This window comes from Hyaloscypha bicolor (genome assembly GCF_002865645.1).
Source record: "Hyaloscypha bicolor E unplaced genomic scaffold K444scaffold_50, whole genome shotgun sequence".
Lineage (NCBI taxonomy): Eukaryota > Fungi > Ascomycota > Leotiomycetes > Helotiales > Hyaloscyphaceae > Hyaloscypha > Hyaloscypha bicolor.
Window position 1 is genome coordinate 281,167 of NW_020194552.1, and position 14,114 is coordinate 295,280.

The following is a 14,114-nucleotide window of genomic DNA, read 5'->3' on the forward strand; positions in this document are numbered from 1 at the left end:
TGTTCTTCCCGCTTGGTAGGGTCCAAGACAGCCAGAGAGTCCGGCTACAGGCCGCAGCTGCAGCTTCGACGTGGGGAGGATGTGGAAGAATCTTCTGCTCAGGATTCTTGGGGCTCTTTTGTGGGCTTTTTGGAGGCTGTTGTTGCTTTTTGGCGTACCGCGTCGGTCTAGATAGCAGGGAAGCATCTTACATTCTGTTTCGTGGTTTGAGGGATACTAAGGGAGCACTTTACAGCCGGGGTTGTCATTCTAGCGATCTTAGGAAGATTCCAACCTCTGCTTTTGTGCTCTTTGCGTCACATTTCGCGCATCAGATGTTGTTTGTCATAGAATTTATGAATTGGTAGCAATATGTTGTCCAGCTAAAAATGGATTTGTCATTCCGAGATCAAAGTCGCGATTGATTAGTCCGTGAAAGTTCTACATTTGTTGAAAGAACTGAAATCGGCGAGTGTCAATCGAAATCTGCGGCCGGCATAACTTTCACCTTTTGCAAGTATAGGACTTACCTCCAATTAGTTCTTTTGTCTGCCTATCGAAGCAGATAATTTCAAGCGTTCCCTGAGACGTATGGTCACGTATCTCTTTCGATTTTGCGTCTCTAGCCCCAGTGCGTTTCATTCCACCGGGCTAGAATATTTCCACGGCTCGACTGTGTTTGCAGCAAGACCTACCTGGAGGACCATAGTTTGTTTCGGAGACCAGAGGACAGATGGAAGTTCAGCCATCAATTTCATTCTCTATGTCCAGCATGAGAGTGAGAGTGCATTTAAGAGCTCAGTGCCATGTGTGTTCGAGGCTCTCGGTTCGCTTAAAAAAGGGGCTTCAAGCACAGGGTGCCAGCATTCACAACCTCTTATCTTCTATCGATTGGACTACCAGCCCTCTGGTTTCTCTCCCTTGCACTCCTGGCTCTTTATCCAAAGTCAGTTCGCATCCCGCAACGCCCAATCCTGCGAGTGCAAAAAGTCGTGTTCTGGAGAGGAACTCTTGGCACGCAGCGGGATCCACCACTTTTGCACCGTAGCGCTTGGCCCGAGTGAGCGAGCACCCACGTGGGGACACCCGCACTTCTCATACGGCGAAGCTTTCCCCGCCAAGAGCAGCACCCAACCTCACTTGCAACTCTACACTAAATGCAAGATATATAAAGCCTTCTTCGGACGTTCCAAGACGATGCCAAGTCATAGCCAAGCAGACTGCCAAGTTGATCCCACGCAATTATCGAATTTTGCAGGACGGATCCAGCAGCTGGGTATGGCTAGATGCTGGACCGAGGCGCTGGTCCAACGCCTCATTGCGAATCATATTCTGCCAGGTGAACACGGGCGCTGAGGTCTTTTTAAGTGCAGAGCGCGATATGAGATTGCCACTAAGGATGAAGGTTTTTACAGCCAAGATGCGATGGTGGGGTTGACCTGATGGCTGAGTCCCGACTACATTGCACATGAGATATGATAAAATGCTGTTTCCTCGCACTCTCTATCTCTCTTCTGTATCCCCTGCATCCAGCACCAGTATCTATCCTGTGTGATATTCGACTGCTCTTCAAGATGTTGAGCCAATACACCTACATTTTCGTGATCGGCACGTTCTTTGCCATGCTCGATGCCTTCAACAATGGAGCAAGTGCGTATCTCAGAACCCCTCCTCTTGGTGTCATAATATTGACAGACTGGTAGACGATGTTGCGAACGCCTGGGCGACCAGTGTCTCCTCCAGGTCCATCAGCTACAGACAAGCAATGATATTCGGCACCATCTTCGAGATGCTCGGAGCCATCACGGTCGGAGCACGGACAGCAGACACAATTAAGAATGGTATCATTCCAAACGCCGCCTTCCAAGGAAATGCCGGAGTTCAAATGCTCGCTTTCACTTGTGCTCTTGCAGCTGCCTCGACATGGGTCATGTGGTGCACACGACACTCTGCCCACGTCTCCTCAACCTACTCTCTCATCTCGGCCGTTGCCGGAGTCGGTGTTGCAACTGTCGGAGCCTCAAAGGTACAATGGGGATGGAACAATGGGAAGGGACTCGGAGCCATTTTTGCTGGTCTCGGAATGGCACCCGTCATCTCAGGCGGCTTCGCCGCCACCATCTTCATGCTCGTCAAGCTCGTCGTCCACATGCGCAAGAATCCCGTCCCATGGGCCGTCTTCACCGCACCCTTCTTCTTCTTGATCGCCGGCACAATCTGCACGTTGTCCATTGTCTACAAAGGCTCCCCCAAACTCGGCCTGAACAAGAAGCCGGCGTGGTACATCGCTACCGTCACTTTGGGCACTGGTGCTGGTCTCGCTCTCCTGTCAGCAATCTTCTTCGTTCCTTACGTCCACGCCAAAGTCATCAAGAAAGATAACACCGTCAAATGGTGGATGTTCATCTATGGCCCTGCTCTGTTGAATCGTCCTGCACCAGCTAATGCCGACGTCGCCAACGTACCCAACTACTCCGTCGTGCAAGAAGACGAAGACCTCGTCGACTCTTCCGCGCGCTCTGTCGAATCCGGCTCCGAGGCAGATGCCAAAAAGACGGAAATGGGAATTCAGCCTGTACCCAGCCCAGCCGAGGACAACGAGAAGAAGCTTGTCGCAGGAGAGACCAACCAACCAACCTACAAAGAACTCATGGCTCAAGGCCAGGACAGACTGCACGCCAAGCTCCTCAAGAAGCGCGGCCCGATCGGTTGGGGCATGCGCACGCTGCGCGATAACCCTATGGGACCAGGACAAGTCTATGAGATTCAGAACATGAAGATTTTGTTGAAGCGTATCCCGGCCATGGTCACTGTTGGTCTTCTCTACGGCCTGCACTACGACATCCATGCTGCGCAAACTGGTATCGCTGGTACCCCTGATGGAGCCAGGATGCAGAGGGTTTACGACCACGCGGAGAAATACCCGAACGAGGTCGAGCACACTTATTCTTTTGTGCAGATTTTGACCGCGTGTACGGCATCTTTTGCACACGGTGCGAATGATATTGGGAACTCGGTTGGACCTTGGGCCGTCATCTACGGTGCGTGGCACACTGGTACTGCGGCGGCTGCCAAGGCACCCGTGCCAGTCTGGCAGCTGGTTGTCCTGTCTGCGATGATCTCTCTTGGTCTGATTACGTACGGATATAACATCATGAAGGGTGCGTCCCCTCCTCCTCTCTTACATTTCCAATTTTTGCTGACAAGAATTTAAATAGTCATGGGCAACAAAATCACCTACCACTCCCCCTCCCGCGGATCCTCCATGGAAATGGGCGCTGCCATCACCGTGCTCGTCTTCTCGCAATTCTCTCTCCCTGTCTCAACATCCATGTGTATCACTGGTGCTACTGTGGGTGTCGGTCTCTGCAATGGTACTCTCAAAGCCGTGAACTTTCAGCGAGTCGGCCTTTTGCTCCTCTCTTGGATCGCCACCATCCCCATTGCGGGCACATTGGGTGGCGTATTGATGGGCATTGTGCTTAATGCGCCGCACTTTGCTGCTAAGAAGTAAATGGGCTTTTGGGGGCTAGGAGAGTTGAGGAGAGGAGGTCGCTTTGTATATAGTTGTAAGCGATTCTTGGAGCTGTGGTGTTTGAAGGGGATAGAGGTTGGTCAGGAATGAAGCGATAACAATCATTGTAATAGCAAACAACCATCCAGTTATACTGTGGTTCACTTTGCAGCCCCAATCATGTTTATACTCCGCAAGCCCAAGTAGGCGTATCGACGTACGAACAGGAAGACAAGCTTGCGGAGAAGTCGAGGCGGTAGTCTAAGTAAGCGAGCCCCTGAATGAAAAAGAACGGCCACGTTGACGGCAGATAATGGATTGAATTAGCTGTGAGAATTGGGATTCTAGCTGTGAGATTATATTGATTTATGTGGCGTAGACTTGAAGTTCAACAGATCTGTACTTCGGTATCTCACAACTGTCCATGCCATCAAAGCCTGCTGGACGCATTATTATCACGTGACCAATTACCAAGGTCAATGACGAGTGTGCTTGCAGTTATGCAATACCCCCTCGTGGAAACTACGCATCTTTATTAGGATTCAGAACACATCTTTGCAATCGCTGTGCGCATTGGTTCTGGCAGACAGAAGCCTCGGCACACTTGTGGGCGCCTGAGATACATGAAAGCTTTACGAAGCCAGTAACTATCACACGGATAATCTCAACTAGAAAAATTGATGACGCACGCGAAGATGACAAAAGACATGGGTATCATGGAAAATTGGGCAAATACATGAAGTACGGCACTACGAGGTGTGTACTTTAAGTACTTTTGCAAGTTCGCATTTTAATGTTCTGATCCTTGACGACCACCTAAGAACCTGCCCTAGACTTTGGCCATGCAGTTATAGCTGTATTTGGTATAGTCGAGAGGAATGGCCGCTGAACATGGACCGGGGATCAAGATAGGCACGACGTAGCAGCCACCAAATATTAGGAAAAGAGATACAGAATAGAAATGCAAATCAAGGAGATAACAGAGAATGAAGACAAACATCTGCCACTATATATGACTTCATGACCAATCCACACTTCTGCCAACAGCAATAGAAAGAATATAGATTATGTAATTGCTATAGAGGGATGAAGTGCTGTCCCTAGACATGGTAGTGGACGCTATCAATAAGTATAATGTAGGACCTTCTCATTGAGAGCAAATATCGGATTACATGTGAGATTAGGGGCGACTCTGGGCTTGCGAAACTTGCAACGATACACAGAAGGGCCGTATGCCATCGCTTCACCCTTTCAAGATCCACACCAAAGGAGCCTCAGTCCTCCGCGGAATGCTCAACAGCTATTGCCTTTTCCTTCTGTTCGTTTTCTGCCAGTCTCTGTTCTAGATCATGGGTCTCAAAGTCCTCCTTCCTCATTGTCGGAACAAACCAGGACGAACCGCTAAACAAGGCGTTCATCTCCTCCAGTGGGCGCTTCGCAGTCTCAGGCATAAACGCCCAGAAGAAGATGGCATTAGTAAAGTTGCATACAACAAACAGCAGAAAGTAGCGCCAGTTGATGCTGTTGATAGCTGGGCTAGTGACTTGTCCGATCATCGTGTTGAAGGCGAATGAGACCATCGCGCCGAGAGAAACACCTTTGGATCTGGTCTTGGTATCGAAAATCTCAGCAGGAATTATCCACGAGAGAGAGCCACACGTGAATGAGAACGATATCTGGTACACCCAATTCGTCGCGATAAAAGCCCAGCCTAAGGAATGTTGACTCGAGCGCGACGCGTTTGGAAAAGAGGCGATTGCGGCTGTGACGATGATGAAACAGAGACAGTTAATCAGGTTGCCAATGATCAAGGGCCATCGGCGGCCAAGTCGGTCGATGAAGAGAATCGTGCAAAGAATTGCCAGAGTTGATAGAATGTTGCTAACGCCTTGGTACTTCAACGCATCTTGAGTAGGGATCTCCAAGGTGGCGTAAATTTGCGGGGAGAAGTATTGAATTGCTGATACACCAGTCATCTGTACAGATGCTTGGAGAGCCGTTACAAGAACGAGACGTCGGAAGCTTGACCTGTTCGTAAACAAATCGTGATACCCTTTAGCAGAGTTTTCATGCTCGTGGGCGATGGCAGCTTCGATCTGCTCATATTCGGATCGCACCCAGACGTCCTGGTCGTTACCGCTGGCGTGTAGTCGAGCTAGTGTTTCCAAGCCTTGTTCCGACTTGCCGTGATCGATGAGCCATCTTGGAGACTCTGGGAAGAGAAGAATAAGAATGGCCAATATTCCAGCAGGAACAATCTGGATTCCAAGGGGAATGCGCCATTGGTTGTTGTTTGTAGGACCAAGGTGGAGATTGGTGCCATAGGTAGTCCAAGCTATGAAAGGTTCAGCGCCGTTGAGGTATTCCGGGAATAAAGACACTTACCAGCGACAGTGGCTCCAATGGCTAACATAAACTGTTGGAGACCTGTGATACGTCCACGAATAGAAGGATGAGCAATCTCGGCTTGGTATAGTGGAATGATCATAACCATGATCCCAACACCCAATCCCGCAATAAGTCTTCCAGAGTACAAAAACCCGAGATTCTGAGCAGCTGACTGGAGGCCGCCTCCTAAGCAGAAGACGATGGCACCCATCATAATGGTCATTCTGCGACCAAACCAATCACCAGCAGGTCCGGCAATAGCAGCACCAACGAAGGCGCCGCCGGTAAAAACAGAGACCACAGCGCCGCTGAACAAAAAATTAGCTCCCATCGCAAGCTGGATACGGTATGGACGTACACCTCATTTGCGCCTGGATTTTTGAAAGTAGACTCAAAGGATTTGGATGCGACGACGCCACCAATCACACCGAGATCGTATCTACAAGCTTCAGCGGCCGAGTTTTCGAACTTTGTCCCAAGATGCGTACCCAAAAAGGAACGAGCCTAACGAAGCAAAAACACCAACCAAAAACTATTTCGTGGTATTAGAAGATGCCAGAGTAAGTTACACGGGACAACTTACTTGGTAGGTCCTAGGATTGATTGCCATGTTGGGAGGCAAATGGGTGACTTGTAAAGAAACCGGGGATAGGAAGGGTTGCCTGCTCGTATGTTGAGGAAGTTGAGTAGAGACAACACTGACGTCGAGAGATGTCGAGAGGGATGTCGAGAAGGTCGCGAGTTATATAGCCTTCTGCTAGAGAATCCGACCGTATGGCACCGAGCGGGGTCCCCAGTCCCCACAGCCGCTAGCGTGCCTCAGCTTGATAGAATGTTGGATCATGACTCCAGTAATGCAGTATACTAGCCGGGAATCATCCCAGCCGCATGGATAAAAAGTCAGGTTAATTGCTTGACTTGACAGACCAAAGACTATTCGACAGAAGTGAGACATGAATAGTCCGTGTCGTCTCTCATTTGTGCGCATAGGCTTGACACCGGGACCATCTTCGGTAGAGGGGGTGTTCTCGGACGGCAGTGGAGAGAGAGACAACGTGTGGCATTTTCGTGAGACAGGCGCAGCCGATACTTCCCGACTAGCGTATTCTTGGAATAGGGGCTGCTAGTGGTCATTTACAATGGCGCAAACGCATTAGTCAGTTGCAGTTGCTGCCGATATTCCCCAGGCGATCAAATCGCCTACGAGTGCAGTCGATCCGATCCAAAAGCGACAAAAAAAAAAAGTCTACCAAAATACTAATTGATATAAATCATATTAATCGGAACTATCGTATATCTTATAGTAATTATTTCCTTGGTCTCCGATTTTTAATACCTTTAATATTACAGAAGTTACAAAGCACGTGACCATTTTTATACGAGCTCGCATAGAAATTTTGGCGTTTTGTAAGAGTAAAAAATCACATCTCGTATAGTATACGAGGCTGCACGTGATTAAAATCATAAACTTTTTATACTTTATATTCTCTTTAGTAATAACTCTTAAATTTAAGCTCTTACTAGATATACCAAGCTTATAGAAGCTTAAGGAGCTTTATAAGACCTTATAAGTCTAAGTTTAATTTATTATTTACTTAGGTACACGTGACTTTCGTGAAATATTTTGGCGTTTTGTATGGTCAGAAATCAAAAAAGTAAGAAACGTCCGTACACTTCAAAACTCGATTACTAATTAATCACAAATCGCATTAAAAATCTGATTAATAGGTTTTATTCGCTTGCTTCTTCTCTATAATTGCATTACTTAGTATTAATTACTCGGTGTCGTATGGATACGGGTACTAGGGAGCTTAGCTTCGCTTACTCAGCGGCCCCCTTTTAGTTAGCTAGATCCAGAGGCTCCCTTCAGAGCTTCTTTTAATCAGACAACCATTTATGCAAAATCACTGTTCCTTGCTATTTGCAATACTCGGGGTTGTGATTAAAAAGTTATTATGGATATAAAAGGGCGACCGTTTTGTCGCTTTTGGATCGGACCGACTGTATGACGCGGAATGTCGGCACTGCAGGACTTTATTTGCTCCACGGATTGTTTTTACGACACGACACGACATCCAAAAAACGACTTTGGTGTTTGGAAGCTGTAGGTGGACTTTCCGACATCATGTGCTCCCAGTCCCTGAGCGTGTAGACGGAAACAGACCTAGATCTTAACTTAGTCTCCGCTTCATTAAGGGGAACTGCTTTCTAGCCTGCTTCATCTCTCTTCACCACGAACCATTTCCATTTCTCCCAGAACCCCAGACCTTTGAGAACACACCCTTTAGACGACATCAAGATGTTGACCACTACAGGCTCTACTTTGCTCAGAGATCCCCATCTGACAGACACGGTAATACCGACATACACATTTCAGCAGGCAGTTCAAGCCCTTGAAAACGGAGAGCCTTTGTCTCAAACAACGCAAAGACTGCTCTCGGAATTGAGTAAAGTCGAGTGTCTCTACCTCCTCGATGGCGATGTGCCATTCTACGAAGGCCTACGAGGAATCCTTTGTGACCGCTACAACCGGGTGCCTTTTGTTATGGGCGCAATCCCACGTCTGGAGATCCCCGGCATCCGCTTCACAGACGGTCCTCGTGGAGTTGTCATGGGCGCCTCGACGGCCTTCCCGGTGTCCATGGCTCGCGGCGCAACCTGGGATATCGCGTTGGAGCGACGTATCGGCGATGCAATCGGTCTGGAAGCAAAGGCACAGGGTGCGAATTATTTCGCCGGGGTGTGCGTCAATTTGCCGCGCCATCCTGCATGGGGTCGTATTCAAGAGACGTACAGCGAAGATCCTATACTCTTGGGGGAGTTCGGTCTTGCCCTTGCACAAGGTGTGCAGGGCCATATCATGGCTTGTGTTAAGCACTTTGCGCTGAACTCGATGGAGAATGCTCGCTTTCGAGTAGATGTGAAGGTTGAGGAGAACGTTCTGCATGAAGTCTATCTCCCGCATTTTAGGCGCATCATCGAGGGTGGCGTGGCATCTGTGATGTCCTCCTACAACGCAGTGAACGGCGAATGGGCTGGTCAAAGTCAACTTCTGCTCACGGACATTCTACGACACGGGTATAAATTCGATGGGTTCGTCATTTCAGACTTCATTTTTGGTCTTCGAGATGCCCCACTTTCATTGAAAAATGGTCTGGATATCGAGGCTCCCTTCAGACAACAGAGGGCCATGCACCTTATGGAAGCGTTGAAATCCGGAGAGCTTGACTGGTCGGTTGTAGACATGGCTTGTTCAAGAATACTACGGAAGCAGCTTGAGTTCGCAGCGAACATTGGTGCAAGTAAAGCCGAATCCTCCGTCGTGTTCTGCGAGGAACATAGGACATTGGCTCGGGAGGTAGCAGGTCGATCAATCGTTCTACTGAAGAATGAACCAGTTGAAGTTGATGCCAAGCCTCTGCTACCACTCGATCCAAGGAAGGTATCGAGAATTGCCGTGGTCGGACGACTGGCCAATGTTCCAAATACTGGTGACAGGGGTTCGTCTCAAGTCTTTGCTCCTCATGTGGTGACGCCAGTCGAAGGATTGAGGGCCGCATTTCCCCAAGCTGATGTTATCCTCGAGGAAACTGATTCGGTGGAACGGGCAAGGGAGCTTGCAGAAAAGGTCGATCTCGTTATTTGTGTGGTAGGATATGATGCGACTGACGAAGGTGAATACGTTGTTCCATCGTTACAGTCTGATGTTTGCCTGCTAGACTTGTTGCCTCCTGCCGAAACAATGGAAGAGAAAGAAACGCTGGCCATAGTGAAGGGAGATGCAAGCGATGGCAAGCTGGAATCTGCACTTGAGGTTGGGGCTGGTGGGGACCGCAGATCGCTCAGGTTGCGATCTCAAGATGCTGAATTGATCGCAGCCGTCACTGCTGCGAATCCACACACGGTTGTGTCCATAATAGCGGCAGGTGCCGTTATCATGGAGGAATGGATAGACCAGGTCCCTTCATTGGTTATGAGTTGGTATGCGGGCTCAGAAGGTGGCCACGGTCTGGCTGATGTTTTGCTTGGCCACATTGATGCTAGTGGGAGGTTGCCTTTCTCTATTTCCAAAGACGAGAGCCATCTTCCATACTTTGACATTGACGCGACAGAGATCAAATATGATCGTTGGCATGGCCAGAACCTGCTCGACAAGCTTGGTCAAGAAGCTAGATTTCCCTTAGGTTTTGGCCTGTCATACACCACCTTCTCCATCACAGATCTTCGCATCGGCGCTTTGGGCTGCGGCGATGTTATGGACACCATGCAGATTCATGTTGATGTCGCAAATACTGGGCCGCGTGGCGGAAGGCATGTTCTTCAAGTCTATGGACTCGTAAAGATGCCCGACTTCCCGTCTCGAGTGCTCTTGGGCTTCCTTCCGGTAGACTTGGATATCGGACAACTCAAGGGTGTCACAATAGACGTATCGGTAAGACCTCTTCAGCGGTGGGTGGCTGGTGAATTTGTGTTACCAGGCCAGGAGGTCACAATCGAGGTGGCAGCTTTTGCGGGCGATTCCAAGGCAGTACGAGGAATTACCTGGTTATAAAGAGCGAAATGGCGGTCCGCGTTAGATGATAGATGAATCATAAAGGTGTAACATTGGTTGTCTTCTGACATATACCAAGAAAATTTACATTTCATAATCACACAATGATTACAGTGGAAAGTTTGAGGAGTCACGGTCAGCGTAGATGGAGAATTATAAGTAGCTCAGATACCGGTAGAACAGTAAGAATTCATTCACCTGCATGTCGAGCATTATGGTTTCTTATTAATATACGTATGGCATCTTCCTACAGCAAACATTCGAGAGCGTCTTCATTGTTGCTGGTAAATATTCGAGAAAAGGCGGTTCAAAATATCGATAGTAATAGCTAGTTCTGCGCAATCGGTACTCCAGAACTGGAGCATCAAAATAGTAGCTTCGACAGCCTCCTGCCAGTTTGGTGGTAATAATTCAGATGTGGACGAAACCTGGGCGCCTGCAAGCAAGATACATGCGCTTCGAGCAGAAGACCGCACCATTAACCAAGTACCGTGATGCCTGTGGTAGAATCCTGGTCGGTTGATACTCAATCTCTCAAGATGGAAAGCGAAGCCTCTGGCCGCCCACTCTCTGACTCTTGGTGCATCTTCCTCGTCGTTGACTACCGCGAAGACGAACGGCCATGAAATCAGCTCATGGAAATATGTGGTGCGCCCTCTGAGAACGAATCTAAGAATATCACCGTCATCTCCTGTTGGTAACTCATGTTCCGCAATGCTCACACTAGGTGGCAATGAATCTTGCCAAGCTATGACTTGCTGAACTTTTTCGTCAGCTATATCGGCTAGAGCATCAAGCACCTGAGCCGGTGTCTCGGCCACCAGGCTTCTCATTTCGTTCTTTACTGCTATCTCCAATCTCCAAAGTGAGATTTCAGATAGATAGAAGTACCAGGCTCGGAGACTGTCGCCTTCGTAACTTTCAGAACAGCTCGGAAAGGTTCGTGGTGTGTTAAGACCCACGTCGCCGAAATCAGGGAGGCCTAACTCCCACCTCAACTCCCTCTCTGACTTCCATGCAGACCAATAAATGCTTCCTTCCGCTTCCACGGTGGACCCGGACTCGCCGTCACTTAGGGGGTCAGGTTGGTCACAGTATGTGAAACTCTGACAGATAGCGAGCGACTGCAGAAACATGCGCCATGCGTCGAACGGCCGTAGAGTGGACATCAGAAAAACACCTGCGAGAAATAGACACTGCGCCTGTACAACGCCTGCAGACCCCAATGTGGGACCAAGTCGCTTTAGTGATGCCACGAATAAGGCATTAGGAGTTGACAAATGAAATTCATCATCGGTGGAGACAGAAGGGCTGAGCAAAGGACGAGCCAGAGCACCATTCGCGCAAACAAGAAGTACCAGACATGATTCGGAATCCCAGCCCACCCCTTCCTGGCAGACTTTGCGAACTAAACGTCGAGTACTCTGCTCATCCAAGACTGGATTCTTGCAATGGCCATGACGGAAGAAGGCATCTAGCCACTGATTACATGCTGGTGGATGGAGCTCGTGGCTGATAGCCGATGCCTGTGTGGTGGAACATATTGGGGCTGGGCTGCAATGACTAGGAGTTGGCGTGACAGGCAGAGTCAGGGGCTGAAAAATTGGCCACTTCAGAATTGCATCCAGGTTTTCTGGCAAGAAGTTTCCGAGCGGTTTTTTGTGATGTGGATGTGCATTTTTGCTGCTGCCATTCTCATGGTGGAGGTGTGAGAGCTGGGGAATGGAATCGATCTTCCGTTCTAGACTGTCTAGCCGCTCGATGATCGCAATGCTTGCCGGATCAAAGGTGGATAGGGAGGCAGGATCTGAGTTGCACACGGCTCCGATGCTCTCGCAAAACGAACAAGAAGGCTTTTTCTGATCACACTTTGTTCGCCGAGCACGGCAAACCTGACATGCCGTAACCGCTCTTTTCCTCGGATAGGCGGCACTTCCCCTGCTAATTGAGATGGATCTCTTGGTTGAAGAAGGAGAGCGGATCTGACTCTGCGATAAGGAGGAGGAGCGTTCCTGCTGCATAGCGAGCATGAGCATGAGCATAATCAGCATTAGCGAATGGTGCGGATTATCGGGCCATATATACGAAGTACGGGAGGGTGGAGAGCGGTAGAGAGCGGTAGTGAGTGGTGGTGAGCTTTGGCCCAGCCACCAACGGAAACCCCGCACCAAACACAGGTCCAAGAATCCACACCTTGACTCAACGCCCTGATTTTTCGTTGGATCAACGTCTCTGTGGGATCTGCAATGCTTACGAGTAGATTAGGGTGGGGTGATTGTGTCAAGACCGGTAATAATGTACTATACTTTCATCTTTACATAATGTAAGGAGCTTTTATCGTTACAGCACGTGCGTTGTTGAGGCGTAGCCGTTCTAGAATTTAGGAGGCTTCTCAGGCCTGGAAGAGGACAATTTTAGGGCTTACCGGGACATATCTCGTACTTTCCAGGCTTTTAAGGCCTAAAATCCAGGATCTCATGTCGGAAAGTGGCAAAGGAAGAGACTATGCCCCCCATTGGGAGTTTCTAGTACTTCTTGGGCCTAGTCCCCCGCTTTCTTCTTACCTAGATAGGTTAGTGCATCACATGACTGTAATATAAGGTGTAATCTACTCTGATCCTTACATTACCATGGTAACGGTATTCTACTTTTCTATTACTGTAAAGTACCCACCCTAGAGTAGATGCTGGGAATCTGGTGTGAAGGGGTTGCCCAGCAATGAATCCGGCCCCCATATCCCCAGATGCGTTGGCCCCCCCCTGTTTGAGTAACGCAATCTCTTATTCGTACACGTAGATATACGCCTCGTATTCGCTTGCCTGACAATGTAATGAGTGTGAGGCTGTCGTAAAGTCTGATTGGTGGCAGAACTTTTGTTCGCTCCCGACATTCCGCAAGAGTTCGATCTTCTACCTGATTCTGGCGGTGGGCTAGACTACAGGCTAACCCAGTCACGAGTCACAACGGGCCCTCGTTTCAGAACCTCACGACCCGTCCCTGGCTTAACGTTGATCAACCCGTGTGTTCCTGACTCCCAAGACCCAAGACGCGACCTGCAGGGTCATTATTGCGTATGGACAGGGACGGGGCACAACGAACTCTGTGGCTGGTCGCTGATCCAAATGTTGGCGTGTGGCGCCTCGGGGCGCGTCCATTATTTTCATAATTAGGTCAGCATCTTCACGAGGGATACGGAATCCCCTGGTTTTCTCCAGCCTTGCGGAGTAGAGTTCCCGACTCTCCCCAAGAACCTTTCGTGCACTATGGTGCGGAGCTGCCCCTCAATTCAATCAAAGCCGCGTTATTTGGTTGAAGCAAGTCCTGTCGGCGAGGCAACCCGGGAGCCCTAACAGAATCTTGCACACGATCCCGCGCGAACCCACAGACAACGTCTAGCAAATGTCTTCGATCTCATGACCTTTTCAATTGTGGAGTTCTCCCGATACTCCATAGGGGAAGTGCAAATTCCCCGTGGGGAATATGGGCTAGTGCAAGGGATGATTGCTTTCGATGGACCTTCTCAAGACACTCGTCTCTGTGGATGCCCTGTTACGGGTTCTCTGAAAATCCAGTGGGCTAAGCTAAGTATTAACTTTTTCAAAGTAGCCGAACTGCTCATTCGCTTTGCCAAAGTATGGCACCTGCTCAAGTTCCAGGATGAGTATTTAAAGTCTAACGGTC

At 49.1% G+C, this 14,114-nt stretch overlaps 4 protein-coding genes across 4 annotated transcripts; 2 read left to right on the plus strand and 2 right to left on the minus strand.

The window, feature by feature from the left end:
* Window positions 1–1,553: 1,553 nt before the first annotated feature.
* Window positions 1,554–3,493, plus strand: K444DRAFT_522796 (putative sodium/phosphate symporter; the record flags this gene model as incomplete). The annotated part of the gene is made up of 3 exons (XM_024874233.1): window positions 1,554–1,629; window positions 1,683–3,140; window positions 3,198–3,493. 3 exons carry the CDS (start codon window positions 1,554–1,556, stop codon window positions 3,491–3,493), a joined length of 1,830 nt encoding a protein of 609 aa, XP_024740386.1.
* An 885-nt stretch (window positions 3,494–4,378) lies between these two features.
* Window positions 4,379–6,884, minus strand: K444DRAFT_651130 (general substrate transporter). Its single transcript, XM_024885680.1, has 5 exons — window positions 6,465–6,884; window positions 6,370–6,413; window positions 6,240–6,320; window positions 5,879–6,189; window positions 4,379–5,828 (listed from the first exon to the last, which is right to left on the minus strand). Exons 1-5 carry the CDS (start codon window positions 6,489–6,491, stop codon window positions 4,768–4,770), a joined length of 1,524 nt encoding a protein of 507 aa, XP_024740387.1. The 5' UTR covers window positions 6,492–6,884; the 3' UTR covers window positions 4,379–4,767.
* Window positions 6,885–8,180: 1,296 nt separating this feature from the next.
* On the plus strand, window positions 8,181–10,455 carry K444DRAFT_584288 (glycoside hydrolase family 3 protein; the record flags this gene model as incomplete). The annotated part of the gene is made up of 1 exon (XM_024877857.1): window positions 8,181–10,455. The coding sequence occupies one exon, from the start codon at window positions 8,181–8,183 to the stop codon at window positions 10,431–10,433; it is 2,253 nt and encodes a 750-aa protein (XP_024740388.1). The 3' UTR covers window positions 10,434–10,455.
* Window positions 10,456–10,605: 150 nt separating this feature from the next.
* K444DRAFT_609694 (uncharacterized protein) lies at window positions 10,606–12,506 on the minus strand. The gene has a single exon (XM_024879622.1). The coding sequence runs from the start codon at window positions 12,482–12,484 to the stop codon at window positions 10,706–10,708; it is 1,779 nt and encodes a 592-aa protein (XP_024740389.1). The 5' UTR covers window positions 12,485–12,506; the 3' UTR covers window positions 10,606–10,705.
* Window positions 12,507–14,114: the final 1,608 nt, after the last annotated feature.

Bases quoted from the DNA above. Each gene is read 5' to 3' on its own strand.
- K444DRAFT_651130 (XM_024885680.1), bottom strand. From the start codon at position 6,491: ATGGCAATCAATCCTAGGACCTACCAA. The intron at 6,414-6,464 runs GTAAGTTGTCCC...ACCACGAAATAG, and splicing joins TCAATCCTAGGACCTACCAA to TTTTTGGTTGGTGTTTTTGC. The intron at 6,190-6,239 runs GTACGTCCATAC...TTTTTTGTTCAG, and splicing joins AATCCAGGCGCAAATGAGGT to CGGCGCTGTGGTCTCTGTTT.
- K444DRAFT_609694 (XM_024879622.1), bottom strand. From the start codon at position 12,484: ATGCTGATTATGCTCATGCTCATGCTCGCTATGCAGCAGGAACGCTCC.